Source organism: Spermophilus citellus, assembly GCF_964194105.1.
Source record: "Spermophilus citellus genome assembly, chromosome: 11".
Taxonomy (NCBI): Eukaryota; Metazoa; Chordata; class Mammalia; order Rodentia; family Sciuridae; genus Spermophilus; species Spermophilus citellus.
Window position 1 is genome coordinate 118725658 of NC_138192.1, and position 24573 is coordinate 118750230.

The window sequence follows — 24573 nt, forward strand, 5'->3', positions numbered from 1 at the left end:
TCTCTGTGTGTGCGTGTGCGTTTGTCTCCCTCGCCCTGTGTGTCTCTGCTCTGTGTGTGCCCCCTGTGGCTACCTTCCCCCAGCACACCCTGAAAGCCGGTCCCTGGCCGTGCTGGCCCCCCTACAGGATGTGAACGTGGGGGCCGGGGAGATGGCGCTGTTTGAGTGCCTGGTGGCAGGTCCTGCCGACGTGGAGGTGGACTGGCTGTGCCGTGGCCGCCTACTGCAGCCTGCCCTGCTCAAATGCAAGATGCATTTCGATGGCCGCAAATGCAAGCTGCTGCTCACCTCTGTTCATGAGGACGACAGTGGTGTCTACACTTGCAAGCTCAGCACAGCCAAAGGTAATGACTTGTTCAGGCCCTAGGGCTGCCGTGGGGACCAGACCTGGGTGTGGGGGATAGAGGGGAGAGAGCTGGGTGCAAAATAAAACACCTAGGAAACAGGGTCTCATATCCTTGGGGAGGTGGGGTAGGGTAGGAGATAGTATAGTACTCAAAACAATGAAGCTTCCAATAGTACCTGGCACCGAGAGGGCTCCTGTGTCCGCTGAGATGTAGAGAGCAAATCTAGATTTGTGCTCCTGTTCTTGTCCTACAAGCTCCCAAACAAGTGTCTTTGGACAAGTCCCTTCCTCTGTTTGAGCTGTAGGCTATTCAACTGTAAAAGGGGATCAGGCTAATAACGCACTTTCTAAGGGGACTGCAGGGATTACGTAAATTAGAAAAAAGCACTGTGATGCCTGGGGGTACCTACTAAATGCCAGCTGTTTTGCTATTGATGACATCTCTGACCTGATCCAGAGCTCATGTGAAGAAGAGATGATGGCACCTGCCTCACCAGGTTGTGGGCAAGGTGTAGGCTCACCTCACACCATCATGGAAGGTGAAGTGAGAGGGGCTTAGTAAGCAGGAAGAAGCATCAGGTCCGTGTAGGGATTGTTATCTCTCCTCAGAAGATTCTTTACTGGGGATAGAGTAGGGGCCAGGGGCAATTGCTGGGCATGGGACAGGTGGGAGGGAGTTGTGGGATGACAGAGGAGAGTTCTGAGAGTTGGAAGCTGGGGAGGCAGTGGACTTGCCTTTTAGGACCTTCTCACAACCCAACTCCTTCATCCTGCACGGGCAGGGTGAGGTAAGAGGGAGCCCTGGGCCAGGCTCTGGGCTTTTATGGAGTCCCCAACCTGCCACGGCAGCCTGCTGCCTCTCCTTACTGACCTCCTGAGAAAGCCTGGCAAATGGATCTTTGCCCACTGCCTTGCCCCCAGCCCTGTTCCCAGAACTTCTGTAGGACTCTGTCCAGGTTCCCTGAGGCTGGGCAGGACCCATGAGGTGGGGTGCCTGGGCCTCTGTGGCCTTCCCTGGCCCAGTGCTGCCTCTCCCCTGCAGATGAACTGACCTGCAGCGCCCGGCTGACCGTGCGGCCCTCACTGGCACCCCTGTTCACCCGGCTGCTGGAAGACGTGGAGGTGCTAGAGGGCCGTGCTGCCCGCTTCGACTGCAAGATCAGCGGCACCCCACCACCGTCCGTTACCTGGACTCACTTTGGTACACACCCCCCTCCCTATGCCCCTATGCAGATATTGGGAGATCCCAAGGGCCCAGAGCAGGATGGAGTGTATACAGAAGGCAGGGCCCCTGCTATACCGGCTCTGCCCTCCTGTCCTTCCCACCTCCAGGTCACCCTGTAGAGGAGAGTGAGAACTTGCGGCTGCGGCAGGAAGGAGGTCTGCACTCACTGCACATCACCCACGTGGGCAGCGAGGATGAAGGGCTCTATGCAGTCAGTGCGACCAACACCCACGGCCAGGCTAACTGCTCGGCCCAGCTGTATGTGGAGGAGCCTCGGACAGCCGCCTCAAGCCCCAGGTACCTCCTGGGGCTCCAGGTGCTGTCAGCGCTGCTAACTCTGCCTCTCAGGAGCCCCCATCCTGCACTGGGAGATGCAGCCCTGTACCTCTGGGCAACCATGTGGTTCTTACAGCTCAAAGCTGGAGAAGATGCCGTCCATCCCTGAGGAGCCGGAACAGGGCGAGCTGGAGCGGCTGTCCATTCCTGACTTCCTGAGGCCACTGCAGGACCTGGAAGTGGGACTGGCCAAGGAGGCCATGCTAGAGTGCCAGGTGACTGGCCTGCCCTACCCCACCATCAGCTGGTTCCACAATGGCCACCGCATCCAGAGCAGTGACGACCGGCGCATGACACAGTGTATGTGTCCAGGAAGGGACCCTTGTGGCACCCTCTTGTCTTTCAGGGCCCTCCCATCAGCCCACCCTTCATTAGGGCCTTCCCTTTTGTAGCTCGACCAGAGATGTGGTGTCTGGCAAAGGGGGCCCTCCAGGGCTGTGAGGTCATTGTGTCCCTTCTTGATCCCACACGGTGCCCATCTGTTAATCACCCCTTGATGGCACCTTTAGCACTTAACAACAGGTAGCCCAGCCTGATACTGACCAGATTGTTGAACCCATCTGTGCCTCAGTCTCCTCCTCTGTTACAGGGGTGCTGCTAGAATCGCATCAGCTTGTCTGTGTAAAGCACTAAGAGCCATGCCAGGCAGACAGCGTGTGGCCTGCAGCTGCTCCCCTTCACCAACTGCACCCTTGCTGCCATGCTCCTCAAAAAGGAGCCCCTGATAAAGCCCATGCTTTCTGAGAAGTTTCAAGGAAAGGGCAGGGGTAGGCAGCATCTGGCAGGGAAGGGAGCTTGGTCCTGGGTTGTTAACAAATAGCCAGCAAGGCAGAAGGAGGCAGGGGAAACAGAGGGCCATGTTGGGTTGGCATCCTCTAGGCCTGAGCTGTGTTCCCCAGGGAGCACTTTTATTCCATCCTTGAAGGAACCTGATTCTCACACGAGGTCTGCCTGCCTCTTTAAGTTGTGCCTATACTGTCACCCATGATGGACTTCTCCTGTAGCCACAAGCGACCAAGGTCCTCTTACTTGCTGAGTGCTCAAGACCTGATGTGTATGATCTTACCTTGCCACAGGCCTGTAAGGCAGGCACTATAAGCCCTGTTTACAGATGGGGAAACTGAGGCTTACAGAGGTACAGAGACTTGCTCAAAGACAAGTAAGGACCACCTGACTTGTGCCCATCTCCTAAAGGATGTTCCCAATCACCATGTCCCAGTCTCTCAACTCTACCCTCACCCTATCTCCAGAGCCACAGCTGCAGCTCTGGCCTTTCCACTCGGTCCCCTCCAGCAGCGATTACTGCGCAGCCCCAGGCCTTCCTATCTCCCCATCGGCTTGGAGACTGTGGGTGGGTGTCTGTCTCAGGATCTGAGCTGGCGTCTCTGCTTCTGCCTGAATCTGGGGTCACTGGCAGCCTCTGGCTTCACTTTCCTTATAAATAGTGTCAGCAGAGATAAATGAACGGGTGACTGTTCTATGCAGAGATAACCGCTAAGAGAAGGGAGGGTGTTTGGGGCCATTCCTGACGTGAAGGAGGACAGTGCAAGCCTCCTCATTTCTGTGTCCTAGCCAGAGACAACCTCCTTATCACTCAGGGAGCAGAGTGTAAGGAAAGAGACTTGGAGGAGATGAAACTGAGTTCAAGCCACGGATTCATCGCTTATTAGTTGTGTGACCTTGGGCAAGTCAATTAATGTCTCTGACCTCATTGGTAAATGGGATAATTTTGTAGAGTTGTTGAAAGTATTAGGATTTTGGGTCAAGGCTGGACACCCAGTAGATGACTTATTGCAATTCATAATATCACATGTATTTGTTACTTACTGCATGTGAGGCATTGGTTCAGGATGGGACAAGCAGATTTGGAAAAAAGCAGCCTGGTCTTTAAAGGGACAGACTGGGTAGGCAATATTGCTCCTGGAAGTGAAGAGGAAGAGCCCTGCAATGGCCAGTGATGCATACCCAGCCACCTGCCACAGAGAGCCGGGGCATGGCACAGGGAAGAGAGCCAGGGCATGGTAGGGTAGGCTTCACTAGAATTGTGTCTCAGAGAGAAGGAAGGCTTAGGTCCGAGGAGAACATTCCAAGAGGGAGGAATTTATGAGCAAAAACACAGAGATGGAGCTCCTGTGGCTTGTTCAGGGACCTGATGGTCTGTCAGGGTCAAGACATGGAGGAGTAGCAGGGGACACGGCTGGAAGGGAATTTGGACTGAAGGGTTTTCCTCAGGCTCTGCTGGAGATGGGTAGAAGGGCAGCTGCCCTGGGGCTGGAGAAGAGGACTGGAGGAGGAGCCTAGGAGCAAAGCTGTGTCAGAGCCTTGACCTGAAGGTTGTGACCCAGTAGAGGTGAGGGAATGAGGAAGCAGCCGACAGGAGAGGGACCCCAGAGGATGCCCCAGTGTGGGAGGAAGCTGTGAAATTACTGGGCATGAAGAGCAATAAGAGGGTCCAGCACTGCTGGCTTCGACCACTCAAAGGACATACTTCTTTCTGCCTCCCCGTCTGTCCCCACTTGCCTCCTCCTTGCAATGGGTAGTGGTTCACCCCTCAAAGTATCCTCCTAGCTTAGCCTCCATGTCACTGTACCTCCCCCACCAGACAGGGATGTACATCACCTGGTGTTCCCTGCGGTGGGACCTCAGCATGCTGGCGTCTACAAGAGTGTCATCGCTAACAAGCTGGGCAAAGCTGCCTGCTATGCCCACCTCTATGTCACAGGTAAGGCACCCTCCTAGCAGCTGCACCCATAGCCAAACCTCCAGTACCACCTGGGTGTTGAGGGAGGGAGGGACCTCCACCAGTTTCCCCCTGGTTCCCTGGAAATCTTCTGGCCTTGCCCCTGCCCCTGGTCCCCAGCCTCATTCCCTGAAGCTCAGTAATCCTGTGGTGCTCTTGGGCCCTGAAAGATCCATGGACCTCCAACCTGTGGCTTTCAGATGTGGTTCCAGGTCCCCCAGATGGTGCCCCGCAGGTGGTGGCTGTGACGGGGAGGATGGTCACACTCACATGGAACCCCCCCAGGAGCCTGGACATGGCCATCGGTGGGTCAGGGCCATGCGGGGCTTTGGGTGGGGATTGGGGATAGGCAGGGCAGGCTCAGGCAGGGGTATCAAGGACACCAGGCCCCCAAGAACATGGTGGGAGGCAGGAGCAATGGAGTGCTGGGAGTGAAGCCAGGAGCACCTCCGCTGTCTTCTCTCCATAGTGGATGAGGCCCTGGCTCCAGGTCAGGAGAGGAGCCGTGGGGCATCACCACATCCTTGCCCTTTCTCAGTGGGACTAGGTTCCTGGGTCTTGATCCTGGGCATGTTCTCTTCTGCCCTTGTCCAGGATCTCTTCCTGGTCAGTTTCCGTACCTCGGGGAGCAAGGATTTGGGCAAGTGGAATGCTAGGCCCTTCCTCCACATCTGAAGAGGTTGGCGACGGGCAGCTTGATGGCTTTAGGGCTGGCGCAGGCAATGAGAAAGCAGAGCAGGTGGGAGGCAGGCAGGAAACTTCAGGGGAAACTGAGGCACACACTCAGAGAAGACCCAGGATGAGTTCCAGGACCCTGAGTGGGCGGGATGAGGAGGCACAGTGACCCTGTGACATCAGCCTCTAGCAACTGCCTCCCCTCCAGACCCAGACTCCCTGACATACACGGTGCAGCACCAGGTGCTGGGCTCAGACCAGTGGACAGCGCTGGCCACAGGTCTGCGGGAGCCCAGGTGGGCGGCCACAGGGCTGCGGAAGGGGCTCCAGCATGTCTTCCGGGTTCTCAGCACCACCGGCAAGAGCAGCAGCAAGCCCTCACCCCCATCGGAGCCCACACAGCTGCTGGAGCATGGTGAGCAGGGGACTCCAAGGGCAGGGCTGAGGGGAGACTAAATAACCATGGCAGGAACAGTGTGGCTGAGTGGGATCCTGGCCCATCAGTGGCAGCAGGGCCCAGGGACAAAGCTAAGGCCCTGGGGTCAGACAAACTGTAGTCTAGCCCTTGCTCTGCTGCTTCCTGGCTGTGTTCCCTGCACAAAAGACTAAACCTCTCTGAGCCCCAGCTTCCTCATCAACTCTGGTGATGATTGGGGTAAGAGAGGAGCAGTGGGTGTTGAGTTCTCAACGTCAGCCCCGTATGGAGCCTGTGTTCCCCTTCTCCCAGGCCCACCCCTGGAGGAGGCCCCTGCTGTGCTGGACAAACCAGACATCGTGTATGTGGTAGAGGGACAGCCTGCCCATGTCACCATCACCTTCAACCATGTGGAGGCCCAGGTCGTCTGGAGGAGGTAGGACTCCCTACCTGCTGACCCATTCCCCGTATGTAATAGTCCAGCCCCAGCTTGGCCTAGGAGGACCTCCTGTCCTGTCTTGTGTCCCTTAGCTGCCGAGGGGCCCTCCTGGAGGCACGGACAGGTGTGTATGAGCTGAGCCAGCCGGATGATGACCAGTACTCTCTTCGGATCTGTCGGGTGAGCCGCCGGGACGTGGGGTCACTCACCTGTACTGCCCGCAACCGCCATGGCACACAGGCCTGCTCGGTCACACTGGAGCTGGCAGGTGGGTGACAGTAGGCATTCTTCCCATTCCTTCCTCTGAAGCACACTTCTGGTGTACACACCCACCTGCCTCTGGGGATCACATCCCATGTCCTCCCTCTCAGGCTTGTACATCTAATGGCAGTAATAATACCAGTACTAGTAATAATAGCAGTGATAATACTAATAAAATATTGATTGGGCACCTAGTATGTGCCAGGATCGGTGATGAGTGTTTTACATAGATCACTTCATTTAATACCTATAACAAGCTCGTGCAATGGGGTTGGTTATTATCCCCATTTTATAGGTGAGGAAACTGAGGCTTAAAAGTGTGCTAACTAACCTGGCCCAAGGAGCCAGGTTAAATAAATAAATACAGGAGCTGGGTTCAAGTGTGGATGTCAGACTCCAAAGCCCTGGCTCTTATGCTAAGCCCAACAGGAAAGAGATCTCAGCTATAACAAGAGTGGGAAGACTGAGTTAATAAAAACAAGCAAAAGCCCCTGAGCGCAGCTTATCGCCCAACTCCCATCTCTGAGGCTCTTGGCTGCCTTTTTGTACAACCCTCTTTGACCGGGCCTTCCAACCTTCACAGCAAGTCCCCTTTTTATAGTTTCTCCTTTAAGGATGTAGCCTCTTAAGCCGTAGCATGTTTAAGTAGTAATTGTTTTGTTTTCCGGTTGTTAATTAACTCCAGACATCTGTAACTGCCACTCAGAACTTCAGATCCACATGAGCTGAACAGTGCTACCTGCCGAGTGATATAATTCCAGCCAAAAGCAAAGAAAGTGACATGTTAGTTAGCACAGGCAATCTGGGCAAATGGCCATTTTCCAGTGCTTTAAAACAATCATGGACATTCACTTGAAACTTTCTGGTGCTTTGACCTTCATAGCTTGCTTCTCCGCTCACCTGGGGACCAGATTCCTAGAAAGGAGGGAAAGCAGTAAGGGGTGAGAAGAAGAGATGGGAACCCTCCTGACTTGGAGGTGAAGAGGGTAGATGGGGTGGGGCCACAGATTCCTGGGGGCCCCCTTTGGAGAGTCTTGCCCTTTGCCAAGCCATGATCCCCAGCACTTCCTACTCAGTCACTGCTTTGTTCCCCAACAGTGCCATCTGCAAGACTCATCTTCCTTCCCAGACACAGCCCTATGTTTGGAGCATACAGAGGCCCTGGCCCTAAAAGCCCTGCAGCACAGTTTGGCCAGAGCAGTGAATGAGGGAGACTATGTTCCACCCAGCCAGGGCTAAAATGGACCTGGGGCTTGCATTAGCACCCCCATTCACTGGGCTCCAGCCCAGCCCCAGCCAGGCAGGGCAAGTGGAATGCTAGCCCCCTTCTTCCACATCAGCTACATTGCAGTGTCTGTCCCCCACATTCCTAGAACAGAGCCCCCTGCTGTCTGCATAAAGCCAAGTGGGTCCCTGAAGTGGGTCTATACCTGGCCACCGTGCTCCTCTCTGAGGTCCTGATCACTCCCACTCTCCTTAAAGCCAAGATCCTCAAACATGCTTAGGACAGAGCACATGGAAATCATAGGCTTCTTCACAAATGTATTTAATGCAAAAATATATTTAATTCATGAGAATTAGAAGTGGCTTTGCAGGTCCACATGTATGTGGAGGATAAAAATCAATCACCTGTGGGAGAACTAAGTAGAAAGTTAGCTTCTAGACTGTCTGGTTAACATTTGGGGGTTATCTTGCCGTCTTACAGATGGTAGAAAGTCCCCTAAACATTTAAATAAGATTCAGATGGAAAAACTTTAAGATAAAGGTAATGTTGCCAGGAGTGGTGGGGAACGTCTCTCACTCAGCTCTTTAGGAGGCTGAGGCAGGAGAATCAAAAGTTCAAGGCCAGCCTAGGCACTCAGAAAGACTCTCTCTCAAAAAATAAAAAAGGCCGGGGATGTAACTCAGGGATAGAGGGCTTATCTAGCATCTAGCTCAATTCCCAGTCCACAGAATAAAGAGAAAAAGAAAGTACCACAGAAAAAAAGGCAATGTCATCCTTGAGCAGTAGTCTGGTGGAACTGTGATAAGGGCAGTTGCTCACAGGAGGCAGCATTGAGCTGCACCGTGCTTGTTGGTTAATACAAGAAGGGATGGCCAGCCCTGATTTTTCAAGAGACAGGAAATCCAGATTTCTTTTATGTGTGACAACTCTCCTAATTTCAAAGCTAGTAAATGAACGCTGAAGGTCAAACCAAGTAAGCCTATACCTGTGACGGTTTTTCAGAGATTTGGAGAACATTATGTTTGGATTTATAGGGAGAACACTTGGTCCAGGCAAGGAACTTTGGTGTTCTGAGGGGTAGTTGGCCTGGGAGGCTAGGGCCTGGCATTCCGAGAAGCCAGTTGCTGATAGGGTTTAGAAGAAGGACTGAGAAAGCAGGACCTTTGGAGAATGTGCTAATCCCGCCCTTCTACTCACCTATTCCTGTATGTTTCAGAGGCTCCCCGGTTTGAGTCCATCATGGAGGATGTGGAGGTTGGGGCTGGAGAAACCGCTCGCTTTGCTGTGGTGGTTGAGGGGAAACCGCTGCCAGACATCACATGGTACAAGGTCAGTGGGTGATACAGGCCTCAGCAGGGATCAGGCCAGCTTGCCCAAGCCTGGCAGATGGGGAAGGGATCCCCTGGGAGCTTGAGAGGTTCTGGAGGCCTTAGGAGCAAGGAGTCTGGGCAGAGATGTGGTTAGGAGGAGGAAGTGGGATCCAGGTGATTGACTAAAAGGTGCAGGTCTTTTAGCTAAGCTAAGGGAGAAGCTGACTCTGGGTCCTGGAGGAGCAAGGCCACTGGTATGGAGATGCCACCTGGTGAATGGGCTGCTGGCTCACAGATCTAGATGAATCTGGGTCTCTAGTATGGAAATAAAGCTGGGTGCCAGGTGGAGGTGAGGCCAGGCCCAGGCTGGAGGTAACACCTACCTCTGCAGGACGAGGTGCTGCTGGCTGAGAGCAGCCATGTGAGCTTTGTATATGAAGAGAACGAGTGTTCCTTGGTGGTGCTCAGCACGGGGACCCAGGATGGGGGCGTCTACACCTGTACTGCCCGGAACCTGGCGGGGGAAGTCTCCTGCAAAGCAGAGTTGGCTGTGCACTCTGGTGAGCTGTAGTTCCTGGGGAGAAGGGCCAGATGCCCACTTCCAGGAACATGATGTGAGCCCCTGCCCTTCACTCCTGACCATCGCATCCCCCAGCCCCAGCTCCCCACCTTAGGCCCCAGTATTCTTGCTCCTCTTCTGTCTCCTTCAGTTTCCTCACTGGTCCCAGTCTCTACCCTTGTCCCTTTCATGCCCTCCTCACCTAACCTCAGGACATCTGTTTCCACAGTTCAGACAGCTATGGAGGTCGAGGGGGTCGGGGAGGATGGAGAACATCGAGGAAGGAGACTCAGCGACTTTTATGACATTCACCAGGAGATTGGCAGGTGTGGAGCTGGGAAGCACCAATGTAGGGGGCCAAGAGAGGCTGGTGGGTCCAAGGGCCAGAAGAGGGTAGACAGGGCTGCAGCTGAGGACTGCTACCTTCCTTGTATCACCCAGGGGTGCCTTCTCCTACCTGCGGCGTGTGGTGGAACGCAGCTCTGGCCTGGAGTTTGCGGCCAAGTTCATCCCCAGCCAGGCAAAGCCCAAGGCATCAGCCCGGCGGGAAGCCCGGCTGCTGGCCCGGCTTCAGCATGATTGCATCGTCTACTTCCATGAGGCCTTCGAGAGGCGCCGGGGACTGGTCATTGTCACTGAGCTGTATCCTGGGACAGGCTGCAGGGGAGTGGAGGGTACCCATGCCTGGATTATCATTTACAAAGTGGACCTGTTGACAACTGGGAGGATTAAGTCTGGAGGCTTCTGTGAAAACCAGTCTTTTTTTTTTTCTAGCTTAGTCTTACATAGCATTTAATATGTGTCTGGCAGTGTTTTATGAGTTTTGCAATTATCAGCCTATGTAAGTCTCATGTAAACCTACCTGATGGGATTTTATTATCCAGTTTTGAAGGATGATGAAACAGGTATGAAGAGGTTAAATAACTGGCCCAAGGTCACATAGCTAACAAATGGCGTATGCTTTTTAATCACAAAATGCAGGATAGTAACTGGATGGCACACATCTGTAATCCCAGCAACTCCAGAGGCTGAGGCAAGAGTACTACAAACTCAAGGCCTGTTTCAGTCTGGGGCTGGAGTTATGGCTCAGTGGTAGAGCTCTTGCCTAGCATGTGTGAGGCACTTGGTTTGATTCTGAGCACCAGATATAAATATATAAAATAAAGATCCATTGACAACTAAAAAATATTTTTAAAAAATTATCAATCCCAGTGCTGGGGTGTAGGGGCAGGGAAAGACACACAGTGTATGTGTGAGCCCACTTCAAATGAGCAGCTATGCTTGGCTTTATTTGGGAGGCTGTTTTCATTTAAAAAAAAAAAATAGATGTTACCTTTCATGAAAGCTTCAGTTAAACAAAGGCACTTTGAATTAAGGATGCTGGGTGATTGATTCAACTCTCCTATCTCAGGGTGACCATGACCTGCTCACCAGTCTCCCCGGCCTCACTGTTCAAACATAAACCTCAACAAAATGACAAATTTTTCCATGTTGTAGACCTCTGGCTCATTACCAGATAGCATCAAGAAGTTCCTTCCACAGTCAACAAGATTCTTCTGTGATTTTTTAAAAAAACTTTTTAAAACTTTATTTTACTAGTTTACTTTTTTGTGTGGTGTTAAGACTCAAACTCAGTGCCTCTCATGTGCTAGGCAAGTGCTCCACCACTGAGCCACAACCCAGCCCCCTCTTCTATGATTTGATCCCTATAAGTACTTCATCAGGTGGGCAGGGGAGAGTGTTATTCCCATTTTATACCTGAGGGAACCTCGACTCAGAGAGGATAAGTGACTTGCCTGAAGTCCTGCAATAAGTGAGTGTTCCAGCGAGTGAGTTGTCTCATCTTGCACCCACATGATGGGGAAAGGGTGAGGACAACTCTGACGGGTATCAGATGTGCTTTAAGGGGAAGGAGAAGCCTGTGCGGAGCTAAGGCCCATGCTGATCTCTGGGGCTGGGCCAGGCAGTCTGCACTGGTCACTGTTCTCCTTGATCCAGGACATAGCTGTACAGAGGAGCTGCTGGAGAGAATGGCCAGGAAACCCACCGTGTGTGAGTCTGAGGTGAGGGCAGTGGGTGGCAGGGGCAGGTTGGGAACCAGCCTTCACCCATCTGAGCTCAGAGAGTCAACAGGGGGGTGCCCCACATGCCACCTCTGCCCATGAGGAAGCCAAGGGTGGTGGTGGAGAGCATTGTTAGGCAGGCAACAGAACTCCCCACCCTGGGGGAACCACACCCCATCTCTTTGGGACCTGTACTGTCCTCTGATCTCAGCAGACCCACCCTAAGCCCTAGCAGTGTTGGTTTGGTCTTTCTCACGTACACATTCCCCAATCGTGTCTCAGAAGCAGCCCCACCTAGACTTTGGGTCTTGTTGCCATCATCCTGCAGGGTCTGGCTGTACATACTATACACTGCACAGCTCTATATTTCATAATGTAAAGTCCCCTATAATTGTGCTGTTCCCAACTTGTATACCTGTACTTGATAACCCTAGGTCTTAGCAACTCCAAACTTGTGTTTCAACCCCCTCCGTGAGCCATCTGAAAGCCACTCCCCTGGCCTGGTGGTGATCAAGCATAGCTCCCCACACTACCCCCAAGGACTCTGGGCTTCCTGTTTCCACAGATCCGGGCCTATATGCGTCAGGTACTAGAAGGAATATGCTACCTGCATCAGAGCCAGGTGCTGCACCTCGATGTCAAGGTGAGGCAGAGAGGGGAGAGCAGGCAGCCTCTGATCAGTACACAAGACAGTGTGTACTTTACTCAGCTTCCTCACGTTGCTTGTGTTTCATAGCCTGAGAACCTGCTGGTGTGGGACGGTGCAGACGGCGAAGAGCAGGTGCGCATCTGTGATTTTGGGAATGCCCAGGAGCTGACTCCAGGAGAGCCCCAGTACTGCCAGTATGGCACACCTGAGTTCGTAGCTCCCGAGATCGTCAACCAGAGCCCTGTGTCTGGAGTCACTGACATCTGGTAATGCTGGCATTCTCAGCCACTGGGTGGGCCATGTTGGGGACTTAGCTCACCAGCAAAGAGGAGCATTATGAGCATTCTCTGACAGTGCCTGGTGGCCGTGTTCACAGGGTCTCTTGCCCATGTAGGAGTCTTGCAGTCCTTGGCTCCTGGCTCCCTTGGGGGTGGGGCCGCCCCAGTGAGACAGACATGCTCTCATTGGTGCTCAGACTTCTCTGGGCTTCATGACAGGTCAGCCCTGTCATGAGCCTTTTGAACCACTGGATTCAGGGGCCTCCCCGAAGGAGACACTACTGTGTCCGTTTGTCCAGCATGGTGTTCCTTGGGAGGACATCTCAGAGTTGAGGTATCAGAGAACTGCTCACTTCCAGCAGGAGGCAGGCTATCCTCTCACCTGTCCACTCTCTTCCCACAGGCCTGTGGGCGTCATTGCCTTCCTTTGGTAAGAGTCCTCTCCAGTCTCCTAATGGTCTCCCACCCCTAACATTTGCAGGGCCCGCAGCCCACCCCTCTACTCCCACATCTTCCTGCACTTCAAAGGGCCTCACATGCATGAACTTGGATGCCCTGGTCTGCATGTCTGACCTTGTCTACTATCACACCCTCCATAAGAGGTGGACACACTGGACCAGTGCAACTCAGTGCCATTTGGGCGGGGAACTGCCTGGTCTGAGTGTCAAGATCATGGACTATAAGGGGTGGGACTCCCTTCACACAGATGCCTCATCTCATAGAAAGGCCACATGGGAGGTGGGGCAGAACTGGTCCTCTAAAAGCACAAGTAACCAGGTCCCAAGGCAGGACTGTCCTCTGCTCTTCCAGGGGTTGTAGTAGGAGCAGGACAGGCAAGGGTCTGAAGCTTTGGCTTCTTATTCAGATTCACCCAGCCTGTGCCATCCCCACAACCTGGGGCCTCTACCTGCCCCTGGTCCCCTGCATTCTACTTCACTTCTGCCTCAGCCCCAGGACCCTCCTCTCACAACAGTCCTCTCCACCTGCAGTCTGACCGGAATCTCCCCGTTTGTTGGAGAGAACGATCGGACAACACTGATGAACATCCGAAACTACAATGTGGCCTTTGAGGAGACCACATTCCTGAGCTTGAGCAGAGAGGCCCGGGGCTTCCTCATCAAAGTGCTGGTGCAGGACCGGATGTGAGTACAAGACCCCTCATGCCACCGGCCTACTCCTGTTAAGCCTCTGTCCTTAGATATGTAACCCCCAGCTCCTTAGAGGCCCTGTTTTCTCAAACATTTATTAACTATCTGAATAAGTGAACAAAAAAATCCCTACTTAATCCTCATTCCTTTACAGGAGACCTACTGCAGAGGAGACTCTAGAACATCCTTGGTTCAAAGTAAGTCTAGTCCTGCCAGTTGGTGGTGGGAGAGGGAGAGAAGACTTTACAGCTCAATTTATTGAACATCTACTATATGCACTAACTATGCTAATAGTTTATATGATCTATTAGCCTCATAATAGCTCAGTAAAGAAAGGCATAGTTCCCATTGTTGATAAGGAAATTGGACCCCAATTAAGTGATCAAGTTGGGATATAATGGACTCTAAGTCTTGAATCCCTCCACTTCAGGAGTCCTCTTCAGGGTTCTGTCTGATGCTAGAGATCAGCCCTCATCTTCGTCATTTCTGTATGTCCACCACTGTCCTGTACTGGTCCTCACAGTGTGGTGGGTGGGTGGCCTGTAGACTCGGCCTCTTATTATGATCTCCGTGAGGACAGGGTTCTCATTCATCTTCAAACCCCAGCACCCCAGAGCACAGTGCTAGGCACAGAGGTGTGGGTATAGCAACTGAGTCCAGAAAGAACACTTGAATAAACTCCATTGAGTGCTTGCTGTGCTGGGTCAGCAGGAGACTTCGGTCATTCTGCTAGCAGTCCTTGAGGTAAGAGCCTCCTCAGATCAGAAACAAGAGCCATGTGGGTGAGGGTGGCTCAGGGAAGCCTCTGTCTTTGTCCAGACTCCAGCTCCTGATGCCTGGAATGTGGCGTTACATGGAGACAGAAGGGCAACTAGGGGCCAACCAGGGGCTAAGATCACAGCCTTCCCAGACAGCCAGTGTACAGGAGAGGACCTTGAGCCCCCGGTGTCAGCTCAGAAGCCATTCCTGGGAGCCACCCGATTTCTACCTGTCCCCTTAGATTCAGAGAGTTTGTCCACAAGTGTGCACCCTGACTATGGTAGTTGTCCTGATTGATCAAAGGGAAAGAGAACCCCCAGGAGCCCAGACTCAGTGCTGCCGTTCCATGCCTTCAACCCCCAGTGGACTTTGTCTCTCCATTGCCAAACCTTGAGGGTCTAGGTTAATAGAGAGCTGACCCTCAGGTCCTCTTTCCTGGGTTTGCAGACACAGGCAAAGGGAGCCGAGGTGAGCACAGATTACCTGAAGCTCTTCCTGTCACGTCGGAGGTGGCAGGTGAGTGGCTCAGCCCTGCCTCTGTTCCTTCACCATCTAATTTTCTCTCATCTGGTCTGTTTTCCGTGTGTGCCCTCACCTCCTGCTCCTTTGTGTGTGTGGTCTCAATTCTGGCTTTCCTTATGCCCCCGCCCCTCTGCCTGCCTAGGCCGCCTTCTCCAGGGCTGAGGTGGGCCTGAGGGGTGGCAATCCTGCCTGGGGGCCCCTCAGGTCTGACTCTAGCAACCTGTCTCCAGCGCTCACAGATCAGTTACAAATGCCACCTGGTGCTGCGCCCCATCCCAGAGTTGCTGCGGGCGCCCCCAGAGAGGGTGTGGGTGGCCATGCCCAGAAGAACACCCCCCAGTGGGGGGCTCTCATCCTCCTCGGACTCCGAAGAGGAAGAGCTGGAGGAGTTGCCCACTGTTCCCCGCCCCCTGCAGCCGGAGTTCTCTGGCTCCAGGGTGTCCCTCACAGACATTCCCACTGAGGATGAGGCCCTGGGAACCCCAGAGGCTGGTGCTGCCACTCCCATGGATTGGCAAGAGCTGGGAAGGGCTCCCTCTCAGGACCAGGAGGTTCCCAGCCCTCAGGCCCTCCCCTCTCCAGGCCAGGAGCCCCCAGCTGGGTCCAGTCCCAGGCGGGGAGAGCTCCGCAGGGGTAGCTCCGCGGAGAGCGCCCTGCCCCGGGCTGGGCCGCGGGAGCCGGGCCGGGGCCTGCACAAGGCGGCGTCTGTGGAGCTGCCGCAGCGCAGGAGCCCCAGCCCGGGAGCCACCCGCCTGGCCCGGGGAGGCCTGGGCGAGGGCGAGTACGCCCAGAGGCTGCAGGCGCTGCGTCAGCGGCTGCTACGAGGAGGTCCGGAGGATGGCAAGGTCAGCGGCCTCAGGGGCCCCCTGCTGGAAAGCCTGGGAGGCCGTGCCCGCGACCCCCGAATGGCGCGGGCTGCCTCCAGCGAGGCAGCGCCACACCACCAGCCGCCACCCGAGACGCGGGGCCTGCAAAAGAGCAGCAGCTTCTCGCAGGGAGAGGCGGAGCCTCGGGGGCGGCACCGCCGCGCCGGGGCACCCCTCGAAATCCCTGTAGCCAGGCTTGGGGCCCGCAGGCTACAGGAGTCTCCCTCCTTGTCTGCCCTCAGCGAGGCCCAACCGCCCAGCCCCGCGCGTCCCAGCGTTCCCAAACCTAGTATCCCCAAACCTAAGGAACCCGCTACTTCCACGCCAGGTGGTTCTCCCCAGCCCTCCGCACCCCTGCCTACCCCCGAGAAGGCCCCAGAGCCCACGCCAGAACCAGGCCGAGCCTCCAGGCCGGCACAGCTCCCCGTGGCTCTGCAAACCCCAGCGCTGCCCCTCACGCCCTATGCCCAGATCATGCAGTCGCTCCAGCTGGCCGGTCACGCCCAGCCCTTACAGAGCCCCCCATCGCCCTCGTCAGAGCCCAAGCCCCACGCGGCCGTGTTCGCCAGGGTGGCCTCCCCGCCTCCAGGAGTCCCAGAGAAGCGCTTGCCTTCACCCAGGGCTCCCCCAGTGCTAGTCGAGAAAGCCAGGGTCCCCACGGTACCCCCCAGGCCAGGCAGCAGCCTTAGCAGCAGCATTGAGAACCTAGAGTCAGAGGCGGTGTTCGAAGCCAAGTTCAAGCGCAGCCGCGAATCGCCCCTGTCGCGGGGCCTGCGGCTACTGAGCCGCTCGCGTTCAGAGGAGCGTGGTCCCTTCCGCGGGGCCGAGGACGAGGATGGCATGTACCGGCCCAGCCCGGCGGGAACCCCGCTGGAACTGGTGAGACGGCCAGAACGCTCGCGCTCCGTGCAGGACCTGAGGGCTGTGGGGGAGCCGGGCCTCGTCCGCCGGCTCTCACTGTCGCTGTCCCAGAAGCTGCGGCGGACTCCACCCTCACAGCGCCACCCGGCCTGGGAGGCTCGAGGCGGAGACGGGGAGAGCTCAGAGGGCGGCAGCTCAGCGCGGGGCTCCCCGGTCCTGGCGGTGCGCAGGAGGCTCAGCTCCACGCTGGAGCGGCTGTCCAGCAGGTTACAGCGCAGCGGCAGCAGCGAGGACTCCGGGGGCGCCTCGGGCCGCAGCACGCCGCTGTTTGGACGTCTGCGCAGGGCCACCTCCGAAGGCGAGAGTCTGCGACGCCTTGGCATCCCACACAACCAACTGGCCTCTCAGGCCGGTGCCACTACTCCTTCCGCTGAGTCTCTGGGCTCTGAGGCCAGCGCCACCTCGGGCTCCTCAGGTGAGGAAGGGCTAGGCTAGGGGCGAGCAGGTTCCAAGAGCGAAAGAGGTTGGGGTATGCGGAAAGAAGCTCTAGAAGGAGAGGTTGAGGACACCCCAGAAAGAGGCTTCAGAGGTGCTGGAGCCCTGAGGGTGGAATTGACAGTGCTGGAGAAGAAGGAGGCTGAGAGGCCGGGGCTGGGTCGGAGCAAGGCAGAGGCTAGATGATCTTCTACTTCTCTGGGCTGAGGGCTGCAGGGAGGCTGGAGCCAGCTGGTACTGGCTGGGTAAACAAATGCTCATAGGCCTGGGTCTGTGCAGCTCCAGGGGAAAGCCGAAGCCGGCTCCGCTGGGGCTTCTCACGGATGCGGAAGGACAAGGGCTTATCACAGCCAAACCTCTCTGCCAGCATCCAAGAGGACTTGGGTCACCAGTATGTGCCCAGTGAGTCAGGTAAGAGAGGCCTGCTGGGTGAGCATATCCCTACCCCCACCCCAGGGAGCAGTCCTAGCTGGGTGGGAGGTGAGGAGCCTGGGCAGCCAAGGAAGGGGCCTAGAGTCAGGAAAACAACAAGGATAATCATTGCAACAGCTGCCATTAATTAGCAAAGCCAAGTGTCCTATTAAGCACTTTACAACTGCTGTCTCATTCAGTGCTGCAGCATTGTTTAGGAACAATTATTGTCATCATCCTATTTTACAGGTGAGGAAACAGGCTTAGTGATGTGATGCTAAGTAGCTTTTCCAAGTGGCAGAGCTAGTAAGTGGAAGCAGCCAGAGTTGAACTGTGTGACCCTCTGCAGCCAGGGCCCAGAGTGGCTTCGGGGCACTGGATTTGGGCTTTTCTTTAGCCTCTTCTCTCATGGGAGACTCTAGAAGGTTTCTGTACCTGGGTATGGTTTTGAAGGAACCTGAGCTCCTGACTGCCCCCATGGCCACCTTCAAGTGTGTGTACTTGAGTGTACACTCAAAGAAACACTTTGTCTCCCAGCCTTACTTGTGCCCCCAATTCTCCATTTTTCTACAGCCTGGAACACCTGGCTGCCCTCCTTGCCCCTTCCTTCCATAGAAGGCACATCTGTGAGGAAAAGCAGTCTTCAGGGCTGTTTGCTGGGGGGGGGGGGGCAGGCTGGGGTATGCACTGGCTTGTTTCTTGCCCTAGTGTACTGGGGCTGCAGGGAGAGAGGCTTTCTCCACCTAGGGTCACCCTACCTGGAAAAGGGCCTTTACTCAAGGACTGCAAGCAAAGGCTTTGGGATGCCAAGTGTTCCAGACCAGCAGGAAAGACGGGAGCCAACCACCAAACAAGTCTGTGCATGATCTTTATAAGCCACCAGCTCCATTCTTGCCCAGTTCCTGGTTGAACTGCTCAGAATGGCTCTAGCCTGGCCTCAGCTAGGCTTGAGGGGACTGTCCGGCTGGTATTGAGTGAAGGGGAGGGAGGGAGGCCAGTTGGTGGGGGGAGGGTGGAACAGGAGGGGGAAAGAAGGAAAACATCCAGCAGAGAGGACTGGGGACAGCTGATCCCTTCCCACCTGGGGCCTCCCTCCCTCTCTGTTTTGCTTGTGCAGCTGATTCCCTGCCCAGCAGTGTCCCCTGACCTCATCCTCTCCCAGTAGGAAAAAGCCTGTCCTGTGTCCACTTCACCAACCAAGGCTGGCCCTGGGGGAATGGTGGTAGGGCTGGCATCACTGGCTCAGGTCACCTTTCACCTCTCTTCCTGCCCACTTGGTCTGGAGGCAGCTGTTGATGAAAATATATTCACATTACATTGGAGCCTCAGAGGGGAACAATGGGTACAGGCAGTCAGGAGAGTGCAGGCTGTTATCCTGGCCACATACTCCCGCTAAGTATTACTCTCCTGCCTGCTCATCCCCACTCACACTCCCTCCTGCTTCTTCAGACAGGCAGGAGCCGGGGCTCCCATGGGTCTCTGTGCGCAGGTGATAAAAAATCCCCTCATCCCCGTGGCCAGAACAAGATTTGGGGGTTTTCTAAAGGAAAATTCTAAGGATCACAAACCTAGCTTCTCATGGCACTAAGTAGTCACAGGCCAACTACACTGGAGCAAAGATCCTGGCCCCAGGATCATGGGCAAAGTCACCAGTTCACGGTAAAGCAATAGGCAAGGTCACCAGTCCATGGTAAAGCAACTTCTCTGCTTTGCTGAAACAGCCTGTTTTCTGGGTTCTGCTTCTGGCTCTTCTGCTAGACATATTACCAAGAGAACACCATAATAAAATGTTTGTGAGTACTTGTTTCATGCCAGACACATACTAAGCACTTTGTATGACTCTCTTAATTCTCACAACAACCCTCTGAGCTTGGTATTATTATTATTTTCCTCGTTTTGCAGATAAGAAATGGAGCTTCTGAGAGAGTATATGACTTACCCAAAGACAAATAGATACTCCTGTGTGTATATGTTGGTGATGGTGGGAGTACTGGGGATTGAACCCAGGGGCGCTCTAGCACTGAGCATCCCCAGCACTTTTTATTTTTTGAGACAGAGTCTAAGTTGCCTAGGCTGGCTTCAAACTTGTGATCTTTACAGGCTTACACCACCATTGCCTGGCTAGGATACTATCGCTTGCCATTTCAAAAGTTGTTCTTGCTTGACCTAAAGGAGGAAGTGGAAGGTCTAGGAGTCTGACACTACTGGGGCAAGAAGGCTGGCATACTTCCAGGGGCTGCTCATGATATGTTGAGTTCAGGTCTTTTGAGACTACATTCTGATGGGAGAATCTATGTTCAGTCTCAGATTAGATCACCACCTACTTTCCCTTCCCTTCTCACTTACCTGTGGTGTCCAGGAGTAGGCAGTGCAGAATCTTAACTGTTAACATTTTTCACTATTTGTTTTTATTTTATCTGACAAATGCTTATAGAGCACTTAGCTCCAGACCCTGCTCTAACTGATTTGCAAATACAAGGTATGTCCCATGCATCTTCAATAACCATTGCAAGGAAAAGGTAGTCTGCACATGCTGAGGGCCTGGGGAAAGTGATGCTCACCCCAGAGAAAATTCTCAGGCATGGAGTGAGTTCCCCTTCCCACATCTGGGTGGGAAGAGACAGCCTTGCACTCTGCTCCATGCAGCAGCGCTTCAGGGCTCACACACACACATACACCCACCCCTCCCTCAGAAAGTGGCCCAGAGCCTGCCTACACTGGCTGTCTTTGCTCTCCCTTTAGACTTCCCCCCAGTCTTCCACATCAAACTCAAGGACCAGGTGCTGCTGGAGGGGGAGGCAGCCACCCTGCTCTGCCTGCCAGCTGCCTGTCCTGCTCCCCGAATCTCCTGGATGAAAGGTAAGGAGATTATGGGGATTGCTGCCACAAACTCAAATGCAGGAGATGGGAGAGGCCAGGCCTTGGGGTGACCATAGTTCAGGGAAGGCTGGGGCAGGGGCATGGGCATGGGAGAGGGGTCTCTACATGTGCTGCCTCACTCAGCAGCCCCTCCTGCTCCTCCCTGCCCTAGACAAGCAGTCCCTTCAGTCAGAGCCTTCGGTGGTCATCGTGTCCTGCAAAGACGGAAGGCAGCTGCTGAGCATCCCCCGGGCGGGCAAGCGACATGCCGGGCTGTATGAGTGCTCAGCCACCAATGTCCTAGGCAGCATCACCAGCTCCTGTACTGTGGCTGTGGCCCGTGAGTCTGGGGCAGGGCCCCAGTGGGGAGTGATGGGGACAGTGGGGTGGGGCTTAATAGGCCCTTAGCTGGAGTATCACTGAGCCTGTCTCCCTCTTACCAGGTGTCCCAGGAAAACTAGCTCCTCCTGAGGTGCCCCAGACCTATCAGGACACGGCACTGGTACTGTGGAAGCCGGGAGACAGCCGGGCTCCTTGCACGTACACACTGGAGCGGCGGGTGGATGGTGAGGAACAGGGCAGGATGGTGAGGGGAGGAAGGTGGCAGATGACAAGTAAGGGGAGTCTGGGAAGGCAAGTGTCCTGTTTACACAGAGGTCCCTTCCCATGTTCTTAGACAGTATTGGGAGCTTGGGCCTCCCCTTCTGTGGCCTTATACCTGCCCCTATGCTGCCCACAGGGGAGTCTACCTGGCACCCAGTGAGCTCAGGCATCCATGATTGTTACTACAACGTGACACACCTGCCCATTGGTGTAACTGTGAGGTTCCGCGTGGCCTGTGCCAACCGTGCTGGGCAGGGCCCCTTCAGCAACCCTTCTGAGAAGGTCCTCGTCAGGGGCACTCAAGGTCAGTGGCTAGAGGGGGTGACAGGAGAAAGAAGGGGAGCCTGAGTCCTGGGTCTTCCCCGGCTTGGAGCATGGTGGCTTTGCCCCCAGGACACATGGTGATGATTTTCTTTGTTTCTTCTTAGATTCTTCAGCTCGGCCATCTGCTGCTCACCAAGATGCCCCTGTTACCTCAGGGCCAGCCAGGGCCCAGCCTCCTGACTCTCCTACCTCACTGACCCTGACCCCAGCTCCCCCAGCCCCCCAGTCAGCCTCTTTCAGCCCCTCAGCCCCTCTCACGCCCCCCAGCCAGTCCTGGTCGTCACTCAAGGCTGTGGGTCCACCACCCCAAACCCCCCCACGAAAGCACAGGGGCCTGCAGGCCACTCAGCAACCAGAGCCCACCCTACCCAGTGCCCAGGTCACCCTAAGTGAGCCCAAGTCTTTTGTTCCTGACACTGGGACAGGGACTCCAACCTCCACCCCTCAAGCAGTTAAACCAGCGTCTTCCTCCACTCCCCTGTATATGGTGACTTCCTTTGTGTCTGCACCCCCAGCCCCCGAGCCCCCAGCCCCTGAGCCCCCTCCTGAGCTCACCAAGGTGACTGTGCGGAGCCTCAGCCCAGGCAAAGAGGTGGTCAGCTCCCCTGGGGGCGGCCCCCCCAGGTCCCCCACACCAGAGGGCACTACTCTGAGACAGGGCCTCCCTCAGAAACCCTACACCTTCCTGGAAGAAAAAGCCAGGCAAGTAGGACCAGGGAAGGGAAGGAGGGAAGAACAGGGAGAGAGTTGGATGTAGGGAACACAGCCGGGGAGAGCCCATCAGACTGTCCTGGCCAGCCTTGGGGAAAGGTGCTGAGATGCAGGTCCTTGGAACTGTTGAGTTCAGGGCTGGGGATGTGACTCAGTTGCAGAGCACTTGCCCAGCATGTGCAAGGCATGGGCTCAATCCCACATGCAAAACACAAAATAAGTTGTGAGTTCAGATGTGCCAGGTGCCATCCTGAGCTTGATAGCCACATGCTGTCAATCCTCACCACTCTAGAGGAGGCACTATCCTACTGTCATCACCCATCCCACAGGTGGGAGGAGAGCTGAGCTTGGAGAGCACGTGAGAGCTGTCCAGGGTAGAGAGCCAGGAGTGCAGAGGTGTATGTTCCTAGGACTGAGCTCTAGAGCCTACAGGGGAACCCACTGCATTCTTGTCCCCTTAGTCCTCACAAGGAATATACCCCTGAACCTGTGGTGTCCCCCTACTCACACAGGGGCCGCTTTGGTGTCGTGCGAGCATGCCGGGAGAATGCCACAGGCCGTACATTTGTGGCCAAGATTGTGCCATATGCAGCAGAGGGCAAACGGCAAGTCCTGCAGGAATACGAAGTGCTCCGGACACTGCACCACGAGCGGCTTATGTCCCTGCACGAGGCCTACATCACCCCTCGGTACCTTGTGCTCATTGCTGAGAGCTGCGGCAACCGGGAACTCCTCTGTGGGCTCAGTGACAGGTAGCCAGAACTTCTGGGGCAGCAGGGAGCAAAAGCAGGGGAGGCCAGGCTGGGAGATCTCCCACTTGGCCTTTGCCACCCCCAGGTTCCGGTATTCTGAAGATGACGTGGCCACCTATGTGGTGCAGCTGCTACAAGGTCTGGACTACCTCCATGGCCGCCACGTGTTACACCTGGACATCAAGCCGGACAATCTGTTGCTGGCCCCTGACAACACCCTCAAGATTGTGGACTTTGGCAGCGCCCAACCCTACAACCCCCAGGCCCTGCAACCCCTTGGCCACCGCACGGGCACACTGGAGTTCATGGGTGAGGGGACCAGCTGCCAGCCGGGGGTGGGGGAGATTGGGTACTGCCAAAGGTGCAGCCTCCAGGGCTCACCCCACTTCACATACGTATCTACCATTGATTGTGTGCTTACTGTATGCAAGCAATGAACTAAGTTCTGAACGTGAATTTTTAAAAATGATTTTCACAATGGCCCTGGAGTTTGGCAAAATATTACCTACTTTTTACAGATGAGGAAACAGAAACACACTGAACTTAAGTATTTGTCCAATCAGTTATAAATGGTAGAAGTGAGATTTGCTGAGACTGGAAAGACAAGAGAATCTATTATTATTTAAATAAATAAGGAAAACCAGCTGCCATTCAGCTAGCTCCTAAATGTTTGATGTTTATTATCTCTATTCCTTAGAGCTATTCTACAAGCCCCACTTTACAGACCAGACAATGAGGGTTTAATAAATCACCCAGAGTCCCATAGCTAAGAGGGGCAGGCCTGGGATTAAAGCCAGCCAGGTTGGTTTCAAAGGCTTTTAATCTTGATGTTGGCCACTCTCTTTTTGAATGGGAGTCCTACCTCGGAGCTGATCCAGGGGAGCTAAATGACCCTGCTTCTCCACTCCTCTAGAGTTCTGGGGACCTCCATCATTCAGTGTCCAGGCTAATTCCTCAGATGGCCCATATCTCTCCTGGGAACCACTCCTGCTTCTGTCCTATCTGCTAATATCTAAGGCCTACTGTTGTGATTGTCCCCATAGTCTGGTGACTTGAGCATTATCCTGCTCCTCAAACCCCCAAGAACCTCCCTGCCTCTTCCTTCTCCCCTGTCACTGGGAAGCTGGGTCAGCTTGGCCTCTCTCTCCTCTAGCTCCTGAGATGGTGAAGGGAGAACCCATTGGCTCTGCCACAGATATCTGGGGAGCAGGTGTGCTCACCTACATCATGTAAGTTCCCTGGGTCCTGCTCCAGCCACTTCTGCTCTCTTTCTGCCTACACATTCTCCTTCCTGTCTTGCCTCCCTAGCACATCCCTAGGTACAGGTTGGTACTGTGCCCCCCAGCATCCCCACATGAATGTCCCCCAGGCCTGGGAGTTGACCCTCAGTCCACTAAGGTAGAAAATCAATGAGTGGCAGATTGGGGGCTATTTCAACTTATCTTTCTTCTAAAACAGGCTCAGTGGACACTCTCCATTCTATGAGCCAGACCCCAAAGAAACAGAGGCTCGGATTGTGGGGGGCCGTTTTGATGCCTTCCAGCTATACCCCAACACATCCCAGAGTGCTACCCTCTTCTTGCGAAAGGTTCTCTCAGTACATCCCTGGTAAGTGGGCCCCCTACCTGCCAACCCCTTCTGCCTTACCTGCCCCTGGCTACAGACTGCCCTGGTCCCACCTGGCCAAAGATCCCCAACTACTTCCTTGCCTTAACAGTATATTCCTGTTTCTGCTTCTGGG

At 54.9% G+C, this 24573-nt stretch overlaps 1 protein-coding gene across 27 annotated transcripts in view; it reads left to right on the forward strand.

Moving 5' to 3' along the window:
* SPEG (striated muscle enriched protein kinase) overlaps window positions 1–24573 on the forward strand; it is a gene marked incomplete at its 5' end in the record, with an annotated part of 56034 nt that overhangs the window by 30206 nt on the left and 1255 nt on the right. For 14 of the 27 annotated variants that reach the window (XM_081261115.1, XM_081261133.1, XM_081261118.1 and 11 more), the window contains 31 exons: window positions 84–344; window positions 1389–1547; window positions 1679–1868; window positions 1984–2207; window positions 4510–4629; window positions 4818–4952; window positions 5531–5737; window positions 6050–6173; window positions 6269–6444; window positions 8879–8991; window positions 9364–9532; window positions 9761–9857; window positions 9973–10173; window positions 11537–11594; window positions 12160–12237; window positions 12331–12509; window positions 12925–12951; window positions 13511–13663; window positions 13824–13866; window positions 14876–14944; window positions 15181–17152; window positions 17452–17583; window positions 20326–20442; window positions 20615–20782; window positions 20886–21008; window positions 21182–21349; window positions 21474–22071; window positions 22593–22832; window positions 22918–23141; window positions 23986–24061; window positions 24291–24440. In XM_081261115.1, the coding sequence (XP_081117241.1) occupies window positions 84–344; window positions 1389–1547; window positions 1679–1868; window positions 1984–2207; window positions 4510–4629; window positions 4818–4952; window positions 5531–5737; window positions 6050–6173; window positions 6269–6444; window positions 8879–8991; window positions 9364–9532; window positions 9761–9857; window positions 9973–10173; window positions 11537–11594; window positions 12160–12237; window positions 12331–12509; window positions 12925–12951; window positions 13511–13663; window positions 13824–13866; window positions 14876–14944; window positions 15181–17152; window positions 17452–17583; window positions 20326–20442; window positions 20615–20782; window positions 20886–21008; window positions 21182–21349; window positions 21474–22071; window positions 22593–22832; window positions 22918–23141; window positions 23986–24061; window positions 24291–24440 (6751 nt within the window). Of the gene's footprint in view, window positions 1–83; window positions 345–1388; window positions 1548–1678; window positions 1869–1983; window positions 2208–4139; window positions 4258–4509; window positions 4630–4817; window positions 4953–5530; window positions 5738–6049; window positions 6174–6268; window positions 6445–8878; window positions 8992–9363; window positions 9533–9760; window positions 9858–9972; window positions 10174–11536; window positions 11595–12159; window positions 12238–12330; window positions 12510–12924; window positions 12952–13510; window positions 13664–13823; window positions 13867–14875; window positions 14945–15180; window positions 17153–17451; window positions 17584–20325; window positions 20443–20614; window positions 20783–20885; window positions 21009–21181; window positions 21350–21473; window positions 22072–22592; window positions 22833–22917; window positions 23142–23985; window positions 24062–24290; window positions 24441–24573 lie in introns of those variants that run through there. The other 13 variants (XM_081261126.1, XM_081261131.1, XM_081261135.1 and 10 more) reach the window with 9 other exon arrangements.